At 41.7% G+C, this 18,598-nt stretch overlaps 1 protein-coding gene across 3 annotated transcripts in view; it reads right to left on the bottom strand.

Moving 5' to 3' along the window:
* Positions 1 to 12,720: 12,720 nt before the first annotated feature.
* TENM3 (teneurin transmembrane protein 3) overlaps positions 12,721 to 18,598 on the bottom strand; it is a 469,784-nt gene continuing 463,906 nt past the window's right edge. For all 3 annotated transcript variants that reach the window (XM_042870719.1, XM_042870718.1, XM_042870720.1), the window contains 2 exons: positions 17,623 to 17,753; positions 12,721 to 14,325 (listed from right to left, as the gene is read on the bottom strand). In XM_042870719.1, coding sequence (XP_042726653.1) covers positions 13,570 to 14,325; positions 17,623 to 17,753 — 887 coding nt within the window. In that variant the 3' untranslated portion in view covers positions 12,721 to 13,569. The remainder of the gene's footprint in view (positions 14,326 to 17,622; positions 17,754 to 18,598) is intronic.

Raw genomic sequence — 18,598 nt, forward strand, 5'->3', positions numbered from 1 at the left:
TAAGCCATGCATAAGTATGGAAAGTATCTAAACTGATGTTTGGAAACTGCCTTGAAAGCTCACTGAAAGGCAGCTGTAAAACAACCTCATGTTTGTGGCTTTTATGGGGAATTTAGATCCTGCCTCAGATCTTATTTGTTTGAGAGTTACATCAGCTCTTAAATCTTCCACAGCTGTTAGTGGATGTGTTTTTAAAATCAGTGCTCAAATGTCAGCACCTTTGTGGAAGAAGATTCCCATGACAGCAGCCTGTTCCCACCTTTAGAACCATAGAAATCGGAAGGCCTGGGGTCTGTTTCTTGACTGCTTTTGGCCTGCTGTTGCTTGCAACTCTTATAATCTCTGTAAAACAGGGATAAAGCTTGGCTTCTTTTGTAAAATGTTATGAGTGCTTCAAAGCCAGATGTTTCAAAAGAACTAAGTTTTACTAAGAAGCTCAGCTGTTCTCACCTGCTTCTCTCTCCTGCAGAGTGAAATATTGCAAGACCTGTGGCCTTGGAAGGTACGTAGACTCTCATGAGCCTATCATTGCTGCTTCTGGGGCCAGCCTGCCTGGCAGGAGCTGCGAACAGTGGGCTAGTAATTGTACAATTTCACGCTAGGAAACTTCCCCCTACTGCCCAGAGTAATAGCTTAGACAAATACTGTTCTAGAGTTACTACAGCCCAAATAAGTTTAGGAAGGGCACAGTGATCAGTTTCATCGTGGCTTTCCCTGATAGAATTGTGAGAGAATCTGTCCTAAAATAAATGGGAAGAAAGCTCTCCCAGGTGTTTCTTCTATAAATGCTCTCTCTGGCATGCAGATCATCAGTAAACCGCGAGCAATATTTGTTAGCTGGTCTTGTGTGCATGTGGTGCACAGATCTTCTCAGCCATTTGCAAAACACTTGGGAAAAGCTTGGATATGGGGAAAAAGGACCCTCAGTCCTGCTTATCTCCCACGTAGGAGGCTTGTAAATGACAAGCAGAAGTTTGTAGTCCTGCTGAGAAGGTGGGACAGCCCCTTACATCTCAGAGAGCCCTGCTGCTCTCTGGCTTGTGGAGATATACGAGGGAGAGAAGGCAGTGTCCAAGGGGCAGATGGAGAGGATGTCCTGGGAGGTTTTTCTGTTTGTACAGCCAGGCCTTCTTCCCTGCTCCAGACCTTGTGACACTGCCTGCTTTGTGCCATGCTGAGGAACAGGGGCTTTCTTCCTGACCACTTTCCTTGCTAGCCATGAAGGAAGCTTTGTTTTACTTAGCTAACATTCTCTTCTTTAGCTGGTACTTCTAAAATATATTTATTTGTTTTCAGCCTTTCTTTTCCTCTCCTAATCAGGGCCGTTCCCAACTGTGCTGCGGCTGCCTGTTGCTGGGAACCTGGCTGCTTTTGTACTTTACATGTGCCAGGGCATAGGCTTTGGGTATATACCTCAGCATGAGCTTGAGTATTTATTTTTGCTCTTCCTGAGCAAATCCCTTTAGAGATCTTAAGCCTGCAGCATGATGCACAGAAGCTGTTTCCCAAGAAGTGATGTTAAGAGTCACTTTGAGCAGAGTGTAAAGCTGGGTGGCCTCCTGCATCCTCCAGGTCCCTTTAAGTGCCAGAGGCTCCTGGTTTGGAAGACAGGACAAAGCCTAGGTTATACTGTTTGGTCCATCCTCTATGCTTTTTCCATCATTCCTCCCTGTTAAGAAAATGTTTGTGCTACGTATTGCTTAAATATCTTAGTAGTGAAGGTATTGAGTTGGGATATACTCAAACGTGAATTGCTAGGCTGTTCACATAAACTGGTAAGTAATGGGAGATTTAAAAAAAAAATCTGCATCTTGTAGTAAAAACCTCTAACCTTACAACACAATTCAGGAGTCTGAGTGGAGAGTTTGTCAAATTCTAATTGGTCTTATCAACTTTTTACAGCGTAAATATTTTGACAGATAGAACTATTTTGATCAAAGGTTGTATAAATCCATTCAGTCTCAGCAGCTGAACCTGTGTGAACCCTCTGCTGGGGCTTGTATCACCTGAATTCCTATGGTACAGTTAAAACCTACACCTTCTATATGCAGGTGTACTTTTAAGCTTCTGTAGCTGCATGTTTTGGTGGGCTAAGGCATGGTGTGATCTGATGTAAAGCGTGGGCTGCGAAATCCAGGCTCACCAGCATTTCTTAACTATGGGTTGTCAGATCCACATCTCCCTGTGTTTGTCAGCTAGTGTCACATCTGTAGCATTTTGGCTGAATGTTTCTTGTTTGCTCTGACTGAGAAATAAATAGAACTTTGAAAAACAAATGGTGCTTCTTTACTGAGCTGCGGTGATTTATGCACATGTCAGTGGGAGTGAGGAAAAGCAAATCCTTTCTGCTTGCAGATATTGTAGGTTTCTGTTTAATAACAGCCTAGGCCAACTGCTTTGAGGGCACTATTCTGTTTCTTGGGTTGTTGAAAGCACTTGGCCTTGTGCCTCGCAGAACCACATGGGGTACGTCTTAATAGACCTGAAAGGTATGGCATGCTGAGACTTGATTTTATTTACATTTATGTAAATATTGCCATGCTTAGTTTAAAACGACTGAACTTCTGCAGTTGCAGCTCCAGGGTGGTAAAGGTCGCTGAAAGGACAGTTAGGTTCCTATTGTCTCAATCTGGAAGACTTCACTTAAAATCACGCTGTTTGCCATTTCTCACTTTGCTGAGCTCATCCAGTGAAATTGCTCTGTTGTATTTCCTGCTTTTTTTCTGACTCCAGTTGGCTTTCCAGTGGCAGAATGACAGCTAGCAGAGCTCTGGATAATACAGGGAACAATGTGATTCTAAGGAAAAAAAATAAACTTTGCATTGTGTTTTCTTTTTTCTAACTGCAACTCCTTCAGCTCATAACAGACTGTGTTGGAATCCTGTGTCTGTAATATCAGAGCTTCGTCTTGAAAGAACAACTTAAGTAGTCAGAAAAGGGAGCTTTGAAGCACTACAGGTGTAATGAGATAAGTCAGTTTCTGGCCTATTGTCTCTCGTCAGGATCCACAGATTTGACAGCTGTTAGTGGAAACGTACCTATCAGTTTTGGCAGGCAAGCCTTCTCACGCAGGAGAGGGAATCTCTGGAGAGGTGCAGCCGCCTCCCTGCAGAGCATCCCACTCACCCTGACACAGCTGGCAGCCCTGCCTGGTCCTTGGGGACTTCTGCCAGTGCTCCACCAACTTGGAGCACCAACTGAACTTCCATTCCTGGTAGCTCAGTTGGGTAGAGCTCCAGACTGTTATTGATGTTGTGTTCTCCATCTCCAGGTGTAACTATTCTATGTTCAGCTAAGAGATTAAATATTTATTGGGCTGGGGAGGATGCAGTTAACAGAAGCTGTTATGGGAGAACCACTTAAACTGATGCTGGTCAGCGAGGTCCTGTCCTTGTCTCTTCTTTGCACCAAGATTGGCTGCCTGTTCCCATCTTCCCACTTGGGCAGACAGTCGTGCTCATCTCATGCTACTTGCAGGCATGTCAGAGAACCAAGGTCCGTGGAGAATGAATCTCAGTGAGAAGGACAAGCTTGCTTCTCTGTGAGTTTAGGTTGTTGGAGTAGCTCACAAGAGGAGCAGTTGTAAATAAGTGCGGATACATGTGATGGGAGTCTTTGGCTGGAAAGAGGTGGAGGAAAGGCGTATGATTATGCCTTTGGCTACTAGCAGGCCATTAGAAAGACTCTACAGCACCTCTGCATCCCTTACTTGGGATGTGTACAGCTGTACTCATGTATTCATCCAGTCTTGGAGCAATGCATACGTATATGCTTTGTTGCCAGTGACCAGGTGCTTAGCAGGTGTACTGAAAACATAAAACCTGGAGGCTCAGATTCCTGACTGTAGATGCATACAGCCTAGCTGTGTGCCCTAATTAATACACAAGTGGCTACTTCGGGTGACTCACTCTCTCCTTATGATTTCCCCCAATGAAAGACTGTACAGATTTCCGGATTTCATCCAGGTATGGAATCAGGAGGTCCACTCTTAAAGTTCCCCATACCTACCTCTATCTTCTCTTCTCTTCTGCAGCCTCTTATTATTGTTCTGCTGCTCTCTAAAATGAACAGGAGACTTGCAGACTTGGCAAATGGGTTTAGACTTGTTTCCCCAGGGGTATCAGTGTAGTGCAGCTGACCTTGCCCTGAGCCAGCAGAGCCTGTTCATCAGCACTGTGCCCAGTGCCTCATCTACATCGTGTCCTGCCCTTCACCAACTGCAGTGAGCTGAAGTCTGTACCTAATAGTGCACAAAGAGTTGAGTGGGTTTAATTCTCTTGCATAAGGCTGGCTGGCACTGCCATTTGAAACATGTTCTTTTAAGAAGATAGTTGAGTTTTTTCTATAGTCAGTGTGTGAAGGTGAGAGCCTTTTGGCTTCCAGGCACAGGGTGCAGAGAGATGCTTAGGAAGGTAGCAGGTATTTTGACTAGTTCACTGCTAATTATTGCTTCAGTAAACAACAGCTGTTCAGATGCAGCTCAGCTTCTTGCTTTGAAAAGATTGCAGTGCCCAAACTGTAGTCTCGTATTATTGAAAAAAGAAAAAAAATGTTATAATCATTTCACTCCCCTACTGCTACAGATTTTATGGGCCTTGTAGTGTGCTGTTATGTCAGGCATATTAATTGCTAGTGAGTCGATGTTAAGCAAATGGAACAGCTTTGTGCAGCGTTTGGACACTCGGTTATAGACAGTTTAACAGCAGTCTTCTGGAGAGGCTCTGCATTAGTCTTAGATTATTTCTCAGCGCTAGAGAAATGGCTCTTTCAAAGTAACTATAAAATGAACCGTTGCTGCCAAGCAATAGCAGTAATAAGCTGTGAAGGTACCTTGTGAAGCATGAGGTCAGAGGCAGTGTGTTCTTCCAGCCACCCAAGAAGCGTAATAGCAACTAATTAGCACAGCTCCTTCAGAGGCTATTGCTATTGTAACAGGAGGAAAGAAAGGCAGGAAAGTGCAAGGGGTGGGGGCTACTGTTGTTATCTGCCCTTTAGATGAAGGAGTTGTTGGTATTAACTTAGCGGAGGGTGAAGGCCTGACCTGGCACAGCGCTGAGTGTCACTGATGTGCTCTTGCCATTGAAAAAGAAAAATGGCCCTGTTCCCTGCTCCATGCAGCTTCTGCCCTTCTGCTTTCTTCCCGAGGAGCAGGATTTATAGGGGCATCTGATTTGATTTATGGAGGAGTGAAATCCCAAATTAACCACCCAGGCACACACTTTGCAGCGCAACGCCACACAGCCCTTCCTCTCCTCCCTCGCCGAGCTGCCATTACCTACAGCGGCTGGTGGGCCAGGCAGCCTGGTGTTTGAGTTGGCCGCTGCGGTGCCCAGCCAGCCCGTGTGCCAGGCACCAAGGTGGCTCCATGCAGGGCGTTCCCCTGCAGAGGCTGCGGGAGCGCTGCTCTGCGGCTGAAGCAGTTGGTCTCTGTGCTGTGGCGTTGGGCTGGCAGTGGATAAAAGCTACCTGAAAAGTGCAGTTAAAAACAAAATACACACGTATTTTACTAAATGCATGTACCAGCAGCCAAGCTGGCACTCTTTGACTGCATTTAGTAAGGAACGAGGTAGTGTTGCAGGAAGGCAGTGGGGCATTGAAAACTTCACGTTGCGTTAGGTAGGGAGCTTGGGCTGCCTTTCCAGGGTGTGTGCCAAACGCTACATGGTGTCCATGGTGTCCACGGCGAGTTGACTAGTGCTTGCTCTGGGTGAGGTGGGATCTAGCTATTTTTTTATTAATTTATTCAATGTCGTGATATCTTAACGTTGTGGTTTTTTGCGATTTCATTTCATTTACGAGCTGGGGGCCGCGCCGCCCTCCCTGAGCCGCTAAAATGGCTGCTGAGGCGCTCCGTGTCGCCCCGAGGGCCGCTCTCCCCCTGCCCGCCAGGGGGGCACGCGAGCCACGGCCGCGCCGCGCTGAGAGGAGCCGGGCCGGGCCGCTCGCTGAGCCGCTGCCGCAGCTGCTGCGGTCCGGGTGCCGTGCGCCCGGAAAAGGAGCAGCACGCTCGGGGCTTGGGGCGCCCTTTAATCTTTCCTCTGTTATAGTAGGTGCTCCACTGCGAAGTAAGGAAGGAGCCAGGAGTGAGCGATTTCCTATCGGTTGTTAGTTGTGAAGTAGACTAAATAGGTCAGCAGTGTGCCTGCATGCAAGCTTGTCCTAGTGCTGCTGCGGGCATCAGCTCTTCATTTTGCACCGAGTAATGACTAGCTGTTGTCCCACTGTCACCACGGCTCACAGAGCATGAAACACCTGGGAAGGAGTGGGAACAGTCGATAATTGAGGGCAGTGTATGCTCAGGGCAAAGTGCAGTCACTGTTGGTATAGACGGGGTTTGTCTTTTTATTTATTTTATTTTATTTTTTTTAAACCTAAGCACTGCCTCTGGATACTTTGGAGACACAAACAGGCAGATTGGAAGCACTGGTTCCTGCTTTGTTCACGAAAAGAATGTAATAGAAAGTAACTTTATTTTAGTTAGTTTTAATAATCAGCTGTGATAAAGAGTATGTGGAAACCAAAGAATGATTTTTAAAGAAGCCACAACCTCGCACTGCCTGGTTAGAAAGGCGAGGCTTTTAGAGTCGTTTTTTGTTGGCTTTGGGGTGTTTCAGGGTTGGAGAAGGGTGTGGTATAGAGGAAGGCAAACCCTAACCTCTGGCATGATGTTTGCCGGAGTTAGAAAGTTTCCCTGTTGGAGTCTGCAGTGGGATTGAATGGGCCATGCTGTCATCCAGCCAAACGGCTATCGCCAGCAGCCGTCAAATGGAGTAATTCCAACAACCTCCTTGGTTTTGCCAAAAGCTTCTGGAAAATTCTTTCCCCATGCTTTGTGCTAGGAATCTTCCCGCCTCGTTTAGCACTGAATGTGAATTTATCAGAAACACTTTCTTGGCTGCTGCTTCCCCCTCTCACACTTCGAAGGACTTTACTGCACTGTGTTGGTTTTTTTTTCCCTCTGGAGGCACTTACAGTGTATTGTCAAGGCATCCTTTGGCACTTTTTCTTTTTTACTGGTGAGCTGTTTAAATCTTTTCCTGCCAGCTGGTTTTTTTTTTCTTCTTCTTCTTTTTTTTTTTTTTTCCTTTCTCCTAAGCCTCAGACCTATTTGTGATGTCTCCATGTGCACCCTCTCCAGGGTTTAACAGCTTCTTCACAACGCCTACACCAGAACTGTACGTAAGAGTAGCGTTGCCAGCGCCATATGCAGAGATAACATTGCTTCCCTGTTTCCCTTGTTTAACAAGGCTGGTAATCTCATTAAGCTGCTCCACCCCAATGAACTCTTCCTTGCCACCACTATTGTACTGGAACCTCACAATGAGTTATTTATCTATTATGCACTCCTCATTCTTTCCAGTGCTTGCTTTCTTGTAGGCTGCTATGTACCTTTCATAGTGAGATTTGCATTTTTTATTCTGAGATCTTTTGCTTCTGGAGTTGCCTGTATTAAAAAGCATTTTGTTTGAATGGGCTCACTTCAGCAAGTGATCCATATTGTTCTGTATTACTGCTCTGTTCCAGCCGTTATTTGCCACTTCATCAAATTTTGTCATCTGCAGATGTTAGCATCGCTGTTTTTTATATGTACTCCTCTGTCATTGCAGAAGATGGGAACTAGCACCTGGTCCCAGTCTTACGGCTTTGTGCCCCTCTTGTTCTTTCAGATTTGCCCAGTAGCTCTTGTCAGTGAACACGGGTAGGGTGTTTTTGTTTTTTTTTTTTTTTTTTACAGCATCAAGAACATGCCTGTGGTCATTTCCAGATTTTAATTCTTGAGCTGATTTCTCTATTACTAGCTTTCCCTATGCTATTCATTTTCTTCCTCTCCTATTTATTTATTTAAATTGAGGTGAGGTTAACTGGTTCATTAGATAGCCATTTGTGTCATTTCAATTTCAGATTTGTTCCTGGGCTTGGAATGTAGAACTACTTCATTGTGTTGGGTTAGCAATTATTTCCTGTGTGCCTCTGTAATGCATGGCACTCTCTGCACTGTCTCAGACAGCTTAAGCGTGATTGAGTAACTAGAGCCAGCTGAAACATGTTGCCTTCCAGCCCTGTTCTTAGTTTCTGAACTTCTTCCTTTTCCTCCTGAATCCCAGAAGGCTTTATTAAGACAGCTTTTGGGGTGCCATTAATTCTAAGCTGCATAATTACCTTACTATTAGCTTTGACTCCGTTTATAGTAGGAAAAAAGTGCTGTACGTTGCTAGAAATTTATATTCCTCAAAGTCAAAATTTATACTTCGCAAATTAAAAAGTTTGCTCCATTTACCTAGGAATAATGTATAGTAATTAACAGCAGGAGAATTTGCCTGCAGAACTATTGAATACAATGAGGTAGGTTTTGTGAAAACGTGATGCTCTAATGAGCCACTGTGTTACACTTGCTTCCAAAATTGCACATAAGACCTTTACGTATTTTAAGAAAGCCAAGCTTATGCTGTTCAGCATGCTCTGTTTAGAAGTGGGGAAACAATATTTAGAATACTTATCTTTACTGTTTACTGTTCTAATGTCAACCTTGTACCATCTCAAACTTGAATGTGTTTGTGAAGCTAGAAATCAGGCCAGGCTTTTTTTTTAATTTTTTTTTTTTTTTTTTTTCTTTTCTTAAGGAATATATGTAAGGAATAATGCTGCTGGGCTAAACCTCATGCCAGTATTTGTGTGACACTGTGGGACTTTACGGTCATTGCTGCGTTTCAGACCAGGTAAGGTCACCTCTCTTTCTCTCTCCCTGTTCAGTTATCCCCAGCATATCTCAGTACTGAATCAGCCGGACTGTGCTTGAGTGTGTTCTTCGTTCTTTGTCACCTGACACTGCTACCTGTGATGTCCAGCGTTGTAGGATCTGATTAGGAGGTGGCATGGGAAACAAACCTTTGGACCATGTTTTCTCTGTGAAAAAACACAGACCATTTTAGTGATCTAAAACTGTGCGATTAGTTTTAGTGCAACACATACTCTGTTTCCTGAGATGAAGAGAGGAGCTGCATTTTGTCCGGGCTGTGTTCATGAAGTAATTTCAAGTGCTGGCATCCTTATTTGTATTATTACTGAGGTTGAAAAAGGGCCACGAGGAAGGAGTGGGGCTTTTCTATTAGTAGTATTTTGACTGTTTTCTTGGTTCAAACCTAGGCACTCACACAGTTACATTTTGCCTCACATGGTCACTCTGCCATAAAAATAAAAACTTCAGATGAAAAATTAAAAGTCTTGGCTGCTGTCTTATCAGTTTGATGGCTGTAGATGTTGTGTTCCTTCTTCCTAGGGGGATGACAGTTGGCACTTCCTTGTTAATTAGCTAGTTTCATTTTTGGCTTTATTTTTGATCAGTGAGCCCCAGAAACTTGTGTGTGCAAACATCCATTTAATTTATAAGCATGGCATATTTAGTACTTTGCACTAATTGGCTGTAACTGAGAAGCTGATAAGTCTGGTCAGTTTAGATGTGGCTTTGCAGTTGGGGATGATTTCACTGTGCATGTGGTGTTCTGTTGATGCTGTGTGATGCTCTCTGGCTTATCGTTAACCCTGGCAACTTCTAGTAAGTGTCAGATAGGCAGCCTCTAATAAGCTGCTTAGAAACTGTTTCAAGTACATATCTTTGCTTTGCATTTCCCATCCCTAAAGTACTATCCACTAGTCCTCCCTTGCAAAGGTTCTGAAGCCAGCCACGTGTATAGCTATTAACAGTAAACCAAGGTATTAACATGCTTAGATTTTTAAGTAAGTGATGTGCCTTTAAGAAATAGCATACAGACTCAAAACTGTGTTTTAATTCAGCAAGGTTTAAACTCGGGAATGGAAGATAGAATTCAAACATTTTGTTGTGATTCAGATTCAGACTCAGATTCTCTGCAAACGAAATCTATTCTCTCATAGACAGTCATTTTAAACTGTTATTTTATGCAGTGTTTCTTCTTTTACAGTCTTTCAGCCATCATTTTAAAAGTGCCTCTGAAGAGTGGCAGTGGTAACTGGCATTTTTTTCCTTGTCAAATGCAAATCTCTCACCTCCCAAGTGTGAACATACAAAGCTCTTTTACTGGCTTTTTTTTTTTTTTTTTTTTTTTAACAAAATTAGGGCACATTTAGCTAAGCAGAGTGACCTGATTCATGCTGGATCAACATGTTATCAACTTGAGGTTGTCACTACAAAGTAAGTGTGGTGAAGTCTGCCTGTTCCAACTAAAATCAAAGCCGTCTCCTGACATAAGGTAGTGCTGAAGTCAGCAGTTTCTACAAAGTGGGTTTAAATGCACATTGAAGGATCTCTTCAGTGTGTGTATGTAACTAACAGTGCCAACCTAATTATTTATAATCAAATATTTTTTTTGTGATATTTCTTACTCTGGAGGATACGAGAGAAAACAGTTCTAAGTGATTTCTTTTTTTGCTCTTTGGCTTTTCCTTATCTACAAAAGATTTGTCTTGGTGAGGTATATTTCATGTTCTCTCTAAAGTAGGCCACCTTAGAGATCCCATGGAGTAATTCACTTTGCTGAGTTAGCAGACTAAAGCATTGGATGGTGGAGGGGAGGGGGGAAGACAACCGACTGTGAAGCAAATGAATCAATACCAGTGCAACTGGATCAGTTTGCTTCTTCCGATAGAACCACAAAAGCAATAGTGCAGCTGTAATACCTGGCATACAGATTTAAAAGACAAATATAAACACACACACACACACACACACATTGGGTTGGCTTTTATTGGAAAGCCTAGATGCAATCTATAGTTATCAATTTGTGGAAAATTCAGGACACATAGAAAGTTAAGAAGGCAAATTAAAAGAACAATACAAATCAGATGAAATACACATCTCAAAATATCAGGATAGCATTTTGACTGGCATTGCCTAAAATACTTAATCTCCTTTCTTTTTTTCTTTTCTTTTTTTTTCCTTTGTAATATGCGTCTTTTAACCATACATATTGTAACTTTAAAAAGATCTTTCTTTTGTTTATATATTCCCCAAGGTCACTATTTCCTGCAGGAGCATGTCCAGATCACAAGTCTTTTTTAGCAAGAAATAGGCTCGTTATACCTACTAACAAGGTCACTAATTGGCTTGATTTGACTTTATTTAAAATGATCACCAGCAGATATTATAATTTGTTGTTTATTGGTGCCAGAACAAAGGAGAAGGAACTGGTACGCGTCAAGTAGAAGATATATTTCATTGTTGATATGTTATACACGCTTTTCATATTCAAACAGAACAGAAACATTTGACATAATTTAGAATATGAGCCTATTTCAACAGAGAGCACTTACAGCATGCTAAATACAGTGCTGTGGAAGAGCCACCCAACAGAACTGCAAACACCTAGCATTTTACATCTTTAAATAATACGTAGATCACACACCTCTGGGGTCTGGCATATTGTCCTCGCTAAATTTAGGGCCCTCAAGGCTTCAAGGGTAGAAATACTAACAACTATTCTGTGCTTTCATTCTAATAGATGATTAGCATTCATTATATGTGTAATTAGTTCTGTATGCTCTACCAAATACACACGTACAGTTACAGCACTGATCCTGTAGATTTGGTAGCAACTTGGCCGGCAGAAATTCAAATCTGTTAATCAATCCTAATGTGCAATTTAGAGTATGTAATACCATAGACTCTCAGAATACAAAGCAGATAGAAAACTATTTTTATTACATCCACTTGAACCATTCATAATTAAGACACGTTCACTTACTATGTTTTGTCATTATAATACATGGATAGAAATAACTGTGTATATTTCAATGAACATCAAAAAACCCCAATTTCGTCTCATCTTAAAAATATTTGTTTTTGTGGCTGAATTGAGTGCTCATGAGAGTAAAGCTCAGAGAATGTTTTCAGCCAAGATACAGAACAGATGCCATAGATGCCCCTGCAGGCTTCCTGTAAGGAACCAGCTGCGTGCTTCAGTTACGTCTTACAGCAGATATGCTGGACCTTGGAGCAGAGCATGCCAAATCTGTGCAGTGGTGTTGAGATGCAGAATAGGCACTAGGATTAGACCTTCCTTTCCATCCCCATGTTGAGTTTTCACAGTAATGGGATGTGATCTGGCAGCTGAAGGCCAGGAGATGAACCTACTGAACAGCCTGCCTGCCTAAAGAGCAATTTTGTAGCATCAGGTCAGAGGTACGCTTCTTCTATCTATCTGGAATTATAACATCTAAAAGAGCTGTACTATACAGAAGACAAAGTTGACATAACTGGATGAAACTACACCATTTCTTCTTCTTCTTCTACGTACAGTTTGCCAAGCACCTGAGACACTACTCTCTCCATTGTGAAACAGAGCTTCTAAAAAAACAACAGAAAGCCCACTTGGTATGAATAAATGTCCATTTATTACATTAGGGCTGGAAAAAGACAAGGAAAACCCAACCTATTAAAGTCTTCCATCATAATAAACGAGACTTATTTGGTTACTGTGCCTTCTAACAATGATGAAGTGGCACTGGCCTGGGTGACAGGAGAGGTAGGGGAGGGAAGGGAGCTGCAGTCTGATTCAGCCAGCCACTTTGGAGTGTTCCATCCTATCAGCAGAGTGATAGATGCACAGCTTTAAACCTAATACAAAAATATTAACACTTTTGGACATTAGTAATCACTGTTATATCTCTACAATATAATACTTTATACTGTACAGCTATAACATAAAAGGTGCAATTCCTTTTTCTTTAAAAAAATCACACACAGCACATGTTTTTATCATTTTATTTTTAAGTATAAACTTTTTTAAACACTTTACATAAATTAACTCCTCTGAGACTAATATTTGATGTACAGTAAATTGTAATTCATATAAAAATCCATAAACAACTTGTCTCACATAATTTACAAAAAAATCAGGGTTTCCTTTGCTTATCTGTAACAAGGATTCTACTTGCCGTTTTATTCCCCCCAAGGCAAAGCACGTTAGCATTGTAAAATCCATTATTAAATTCCCATGGTAGCATAAGTCACTTGTGCCAATGTCCTTTTAGAAAGCAGCACAGTTTAAAGCAGTTGAGTTGTCTACAAACAGTAATTTTTGTCCCACATTTTAAAATTAACAGATATATACCACATCCTATGCAGTGATAAAGAGAAAAAGAGAGAGAAAGAGAGAGACTACTTCTCGTAAGCAAAGGTCAACAATTCAGTAATATTTGGAAACACTGTACAGGTCTGTATCTTAATTAAATACAGTGCCTCAGGACAACAGACAGACTGTTGCAAAATCTTTAGGCCTTTTTTTCTTCTTTTTTTTTAATTAATACTTTTCAGTCCAACTTGAGTGCAGCGATATGCATATGTAAACATATTCTTTAAAGCAGATCACCTTTAAGGTCATTGAGAAAAAAAAAAAAAAAAGTTTTGTCATTAGCAGTATCATTCTTCTGGAAGGCGCTCTTTTCATTACAGAGTCCGTTCAGATTGTGCTACAGAAAAAATCTGAGCAAAGATGTAAGCTTAGGCTCAAGTAGTAATGCAGCAAAACAGTTTGGTCTCCTTTTTAGAAGACACTGGTACACAGTCTCTTTGGCAGCCTGAGCTAAGCCAGTGTGTTACCTCTTTCCTATCTCACTTTGTCTGAGGAACTGTATATTGTTGGCGCTGTCTGCTAATTCTGGATATTGCTCCACAGAGAGTACATAGTACCCATCATATCCTTGTACCTTTCCAGCACTTAGCAACTGCCTCTTTTCTCCTTCTGTCCACAGCCTGGCACCTTCCTCTCCATCCCTTACTCTCTGTTGTTCCCTGGCCCAGGCACTGGAAAGAGCTCTTTGCCTGGCTTGCTCCAGTATTCGGGCTTTTTCCTCATCGAGCGTCATGCCGTATCGCACATGAAGCGCTAACGCACCGTACTGCATTTCAACATCGGCAAACCTACGAGTCCTGCCGTTCACCACAGTGGTGGACTGGGACACGGTGACATTGATGCCGTTCTCCAGGGCCTTCCGCCCGCTGGTCAGCCGCAGCGTCCCAAGGTCACTCTCAGGGGAGGTGGTCTTGATAAAATAGTGCGTGTCTTTGCCCTCAACGGTGAAATGTAAGTTTTCTAGGTAGTAGGCGTTGTTCAGAACAGCTGCCACTTTGATGCAGTCCTCATTTGCAATGTTGAGCACATTTGTCTGCACTTTTCCTTGATTGACAGCGAGCATCACCCCTTTCCCGATCAGAGACTTCACTGTGGCAAACCACAGCCACGACTTCTCTCCGCTGGATTTCCGTCTGCTGACCTGCACTTCTGCCATCTTTCCCAGGGAAAGGAAAGCCTTTGCTTGTCTCGCCACTTGTTGTTGCACTCCAGAAATTGGCTGTAAACAAGAACAGACAGAAGTTTTACCAACCATCTGTAGCCCTCTGGATGCCAAGTGGGCAGGCTTTCTTGGTGTACTGCCCATGGATGACAACAGGATATGCTGCCACTGACAGTGCCAAGGAACTAATTAAATCTACATACTGCTTGTTCTACTGAGCTACAAGACTATTTCGTTTGATAATGCTCTGTGTTTATTTCTCTTTGTCTCCCTGCACGTGCACAGAAATTCTGTTTATTTCAGAGGCTACTTGGAGGGGCTAATTTTGTAATGTAAATTTTGCAGTGCTAATACCTAGTATTGGAAAGAGCTGCCTTTCTTTCTATAGTGTTATCATTTGAGCTTGTTCAATTATGATTCCTATCTACCATAGTTTCGTCTAAATCGAGGGGATTTTTGTGGGCCATGAAGCTGTGATTCAGAACAAGAACAAGCCTTTCTTTGTGCCCAGTCAGGAGGTAGATAGATACAGTCTCTGAGGTAGCTGCAGTCTAAGACCAAACTGCAGGGAAGCTCTCACAACCCCTGAAGCTAAAGGAAGGGGCAGTCAAACCATGAGGATAGTCTTTATGGTGAGAGAAAAGGAGGTAAATAGTGCAGAGTGGAGGAGTGGAGTATTAGGGACTGATGATCTTTCCTGCAAATACTTGAAGAAACTGATAAAAGGGTACGTGTGAAAAAGCTGCAGCCTCTCCAGTTGTGTGGGCATCCATTTAGCTTCAAGCATCAGCATGCTGGCTGAGACCTAAAACAGACAAGCACTCTCTCCGTAAGACATTAGAGGGGTGTAATCCTGAACACAGCAGAGTACTTTGTTGGCAAAGGGGGCAGTGAGTGAAAGTAACCAACAGGCAAATAACTCAGTATTTCATATTTTACTGCACCTAAGGTGTTCTTGTTGAACAAGAGGGGAGGGAATTACAGTTGTAATTGTGAGGTGCAAAAGTACTAGGTTGGAAAGATTGGATAGGAAAATATGTTAAAAAAGTTTTACTATTAAGAGCTATGTGTAGGCCAGTATGCTAGGTGCACTCTTGATAAGGTGAGAGAAGGCAGCTAGAGACAAGGAGCTGTCAGCAGAACTGCTGTGGTTATCCAGAACAGCTAGAAGAGCAGGAGCAGCCAGCAGGAACAGCAGGGTAGCTCACATTATGGGGTCAGCTGTGGTTGGGAACTTACAACTGCAGACTAGGCACATCCTATCTGGGTAACTGCAGGGCTTAACAATGACAAGCTGTGAATGAGTTAGTACTGACGAAGGAGGAGAGTAGACAGCTGCCCTAGCAGTTGTCTCAGCAGGAAACAGAGAGAAAGATTTAAATAGCTTTGGCTACACTTCTGAAACCGAGTAGTTAGTTTCTGTAGATTATCCAGCTTATCTTCCAATTGACCCCTTTTCCTTCCAGTAAAATATTGTTTAAAACCACTTGATTCACGACTGACAAATGAGGCAAGTGCCTGTTCTCTCTTCCTAAATTTCCAGACCAAACAGGAGCCATTAACACAGACTTCAGCAACCATAATTCTCCCTTGCTGCTCATCAAAGCCTGGCAAAAGGTTTGCAAAGACTTCTCTACATTGCCACGAGGGCAGGTTTCTGGAGGGGACAATTCCTGAGGGAATTCAAATTGATTTGGATTTTCAAATCTCCTTGAATGTGGCAGACTCTTGTCTGCACTTGCTAACAAGTGTGGATTTCAGCTGTCTAAATCCCACATAAAAGCTATCAAGTACAAAATGTATTTTAGCCAGCACACTAATCAGTGAGAGTGGCAAGATGCTAAAGCAACTTAATGGCAAAGATTGCTTATTTTGCACAGGTATCTTTGGAGCTGTGACGTAAAACCTCATAGATGGGTAATGCTCACTTCCTCCAGAATGTTCCAAAATACCAAGTAAGTATTTTGCATCTTTACTTCTGGCTCCTAGTTGTATTTGCTTGTTCAATTGTGAATACCATAGTTACAGCTTCTTCCTATGTGAGAAGCATCTTTGGTTTTTGTCTCTCTCCCTCTCCTCTGTTGTGCTGCATGTCTCTAGTACTCAGGTGCCTCCCTGGTACTCCTGTCCTGAAGGAAGGTTTCTGACAGCTGGCTGCCTGCTCTCATCTCCTTGACCAGACTGATTCTCTTCCTGGTGTGCTTTTTCCAGTGGTACCAGATAGCCTCATTCTTTCAGCCTCTGAGATCTAAGTAAACAACTTCTAATAGTTCTTTGCAGCAGTGCCAGATGATGACCACCTTGCTTGGAATACTTGCAGTGTTTTCTTTACTGCTTTTATTGTTCATGGAAGACACTGTTCTCATACTGTGCTCAAAGGTCCTTCTCGGTTACTCAGCTCCTGGTTACTAAACTATACAGATAATGGGTGATTCTGGGTGGCCTGCAGAATTTCCTTCCATACGTTCCCTTTTGCTGGGCCACACTTTTTGATGATTTTTGGTCTGGATTAGTTTTTGCAGGGTTATTCAAGATTGTATCATCTTTTAATCTTGAAAAAAGGGAATGGTTTTTGACTGTTTACGATCAGACTACCCATTTTAACATCTCAGCACTTCCTCCTTAACTGAGAACTGTAGGATTTGGGATGGCATATGTCTCTGATCTTTGAATAAGCTTGATTTGTAAACATCATTTTCTTTAATAGCGGATTTGAAAATTAACTTTTACTGTTATTTCTTTTATCTTTTAAAATTCTAAGAGGTTTTCAGGCTTTAAGCTCTCTCTTTTATTTTTTTCCTTCCCAAAAGAACTTCATAAGCACTTGGAGTTTTGGTTTTATGTAATATAATAGGTTTTACCTCAGGTAATTTCATTTTCAATATTTTATCTTTACATATAAAGTGTAGTTAATATTAAAGAGAAGTAAAACTGTAGTGGTGCCTGGTATGCATAATTTACATCACCTGTTCTTCTGTTTATTTCACAGTCTACTTTTTGCTATGCTGTTCAGTTTTTGCCTTTGGGCAGAGTGCTAGTACAAATCTAATCTCTGTAGTTTCTGTTAGGAAAGTTAGACATCTTCAAAGGTTCTTAAACTTCTTTTCATTGATTACTGAACTTCTGTATTTTTATTGTTGCTGAAAGCAAACAGCTTATTTAAAATTTGTACTTAGGAAATCTGTAATTTTAAAGATTCTTTTGAAAATGCATAGATAAAAAAGTAGATATTTGGTAAGTACAAATTCAGATTAAATAAGGAAATAGCCCTGTCAGGATTATCCATTCCTCTTAAGCTGAATAGAAGAGAATATTCTATCCTCTTTCATTTGAGTGCTTAGCTTTGATTCTTACAGGTATATCTTCCCATTGCTGGCTCTTCACAAGTTCATAAGAAGGTTCTGTTAAATCAAATTTTGGAACAGGAAAACCAGGAATGGCATTGTGTAGGTGGAATCCAAATGTCACCAGCCAGCTGTTAACATCTGAAAGAGAATTATTTAAAAAAAAAAAGAAAAAGAGTCATTTAATAGTTTGTAATTATTTGTTCCCATTTGTACATGGAACAACTTTAGACACAGTTGTATCACTGTCATGCCACAGAAGGAGATCCACTGTCTTTGTTTTGGTACTTATGGATTTCGACCTGCTACAGCTAAAATAGTAAGCTTATGTAGAAAGCCTGGAGTTCTGAACTTGCATGAAAACTTCTGCTCTTTGCTCTTCTGAAGGGTGTTACAGGTTTCAGCAGTTCTGAAGGCCCCAGCGTTTTCTAGAACTTCCAGAAATATAGAACCACAACGTGGGTGAGATTTCCTTCTAATACAACCTAAATTAATTGGGATTTCATGGTTAGACTGAACACCCTCTTTGTTATATCTTCATCATCAACACATTAAAACAAAGCAAAGAAAGAAAAGGTATTGAAGAAAACATCCAGCTCTTTTGTTATACATTTGTTATTTTAGTATCTTCAAACTGTATCTGAAATAACATCTGTACAGTCAATTACCTTTATAATGACTTGGCAGACAATTTATGTTGATTCAAGAAAAATCTCCCCTTCCTCAGGATGAAATTAAAAGCTAATTAAATGTCAGTAAGTACACGACACTAAATTAGCATTAGATAACATTATTTATGGTACACTGTGCATTTTATTAAAAATAAATAAAATAGGAATACCAGCAATTAAGTAATTAACAATGACTGGACAAGAATGGGTGCTCTGCCTGCCTATCTAGTTTCTGTCTTTCTACCCTATCTTACACAAATACTAAACTTACCAGAAGTTGGCAGAGTGCTCCTTATCAAGTCTAGTGGCTTTCAC

Source organism: Lagopus leucura, unplaced genomic scaffold (genome assembly GCF_019238085.1).
Source record: "Lagopus leucura isolate 7727_CA_CO unplaced genomic scaffold, USGS_WTPT01 Super-Scaffold_100004, whole genome shotgun sequence".
Lineage (NCBI taxonomy): Eukaryota > Metazoa > Chordata > Aves > Galliformes > Phasianidae > Lagopus > Lagopus leucura.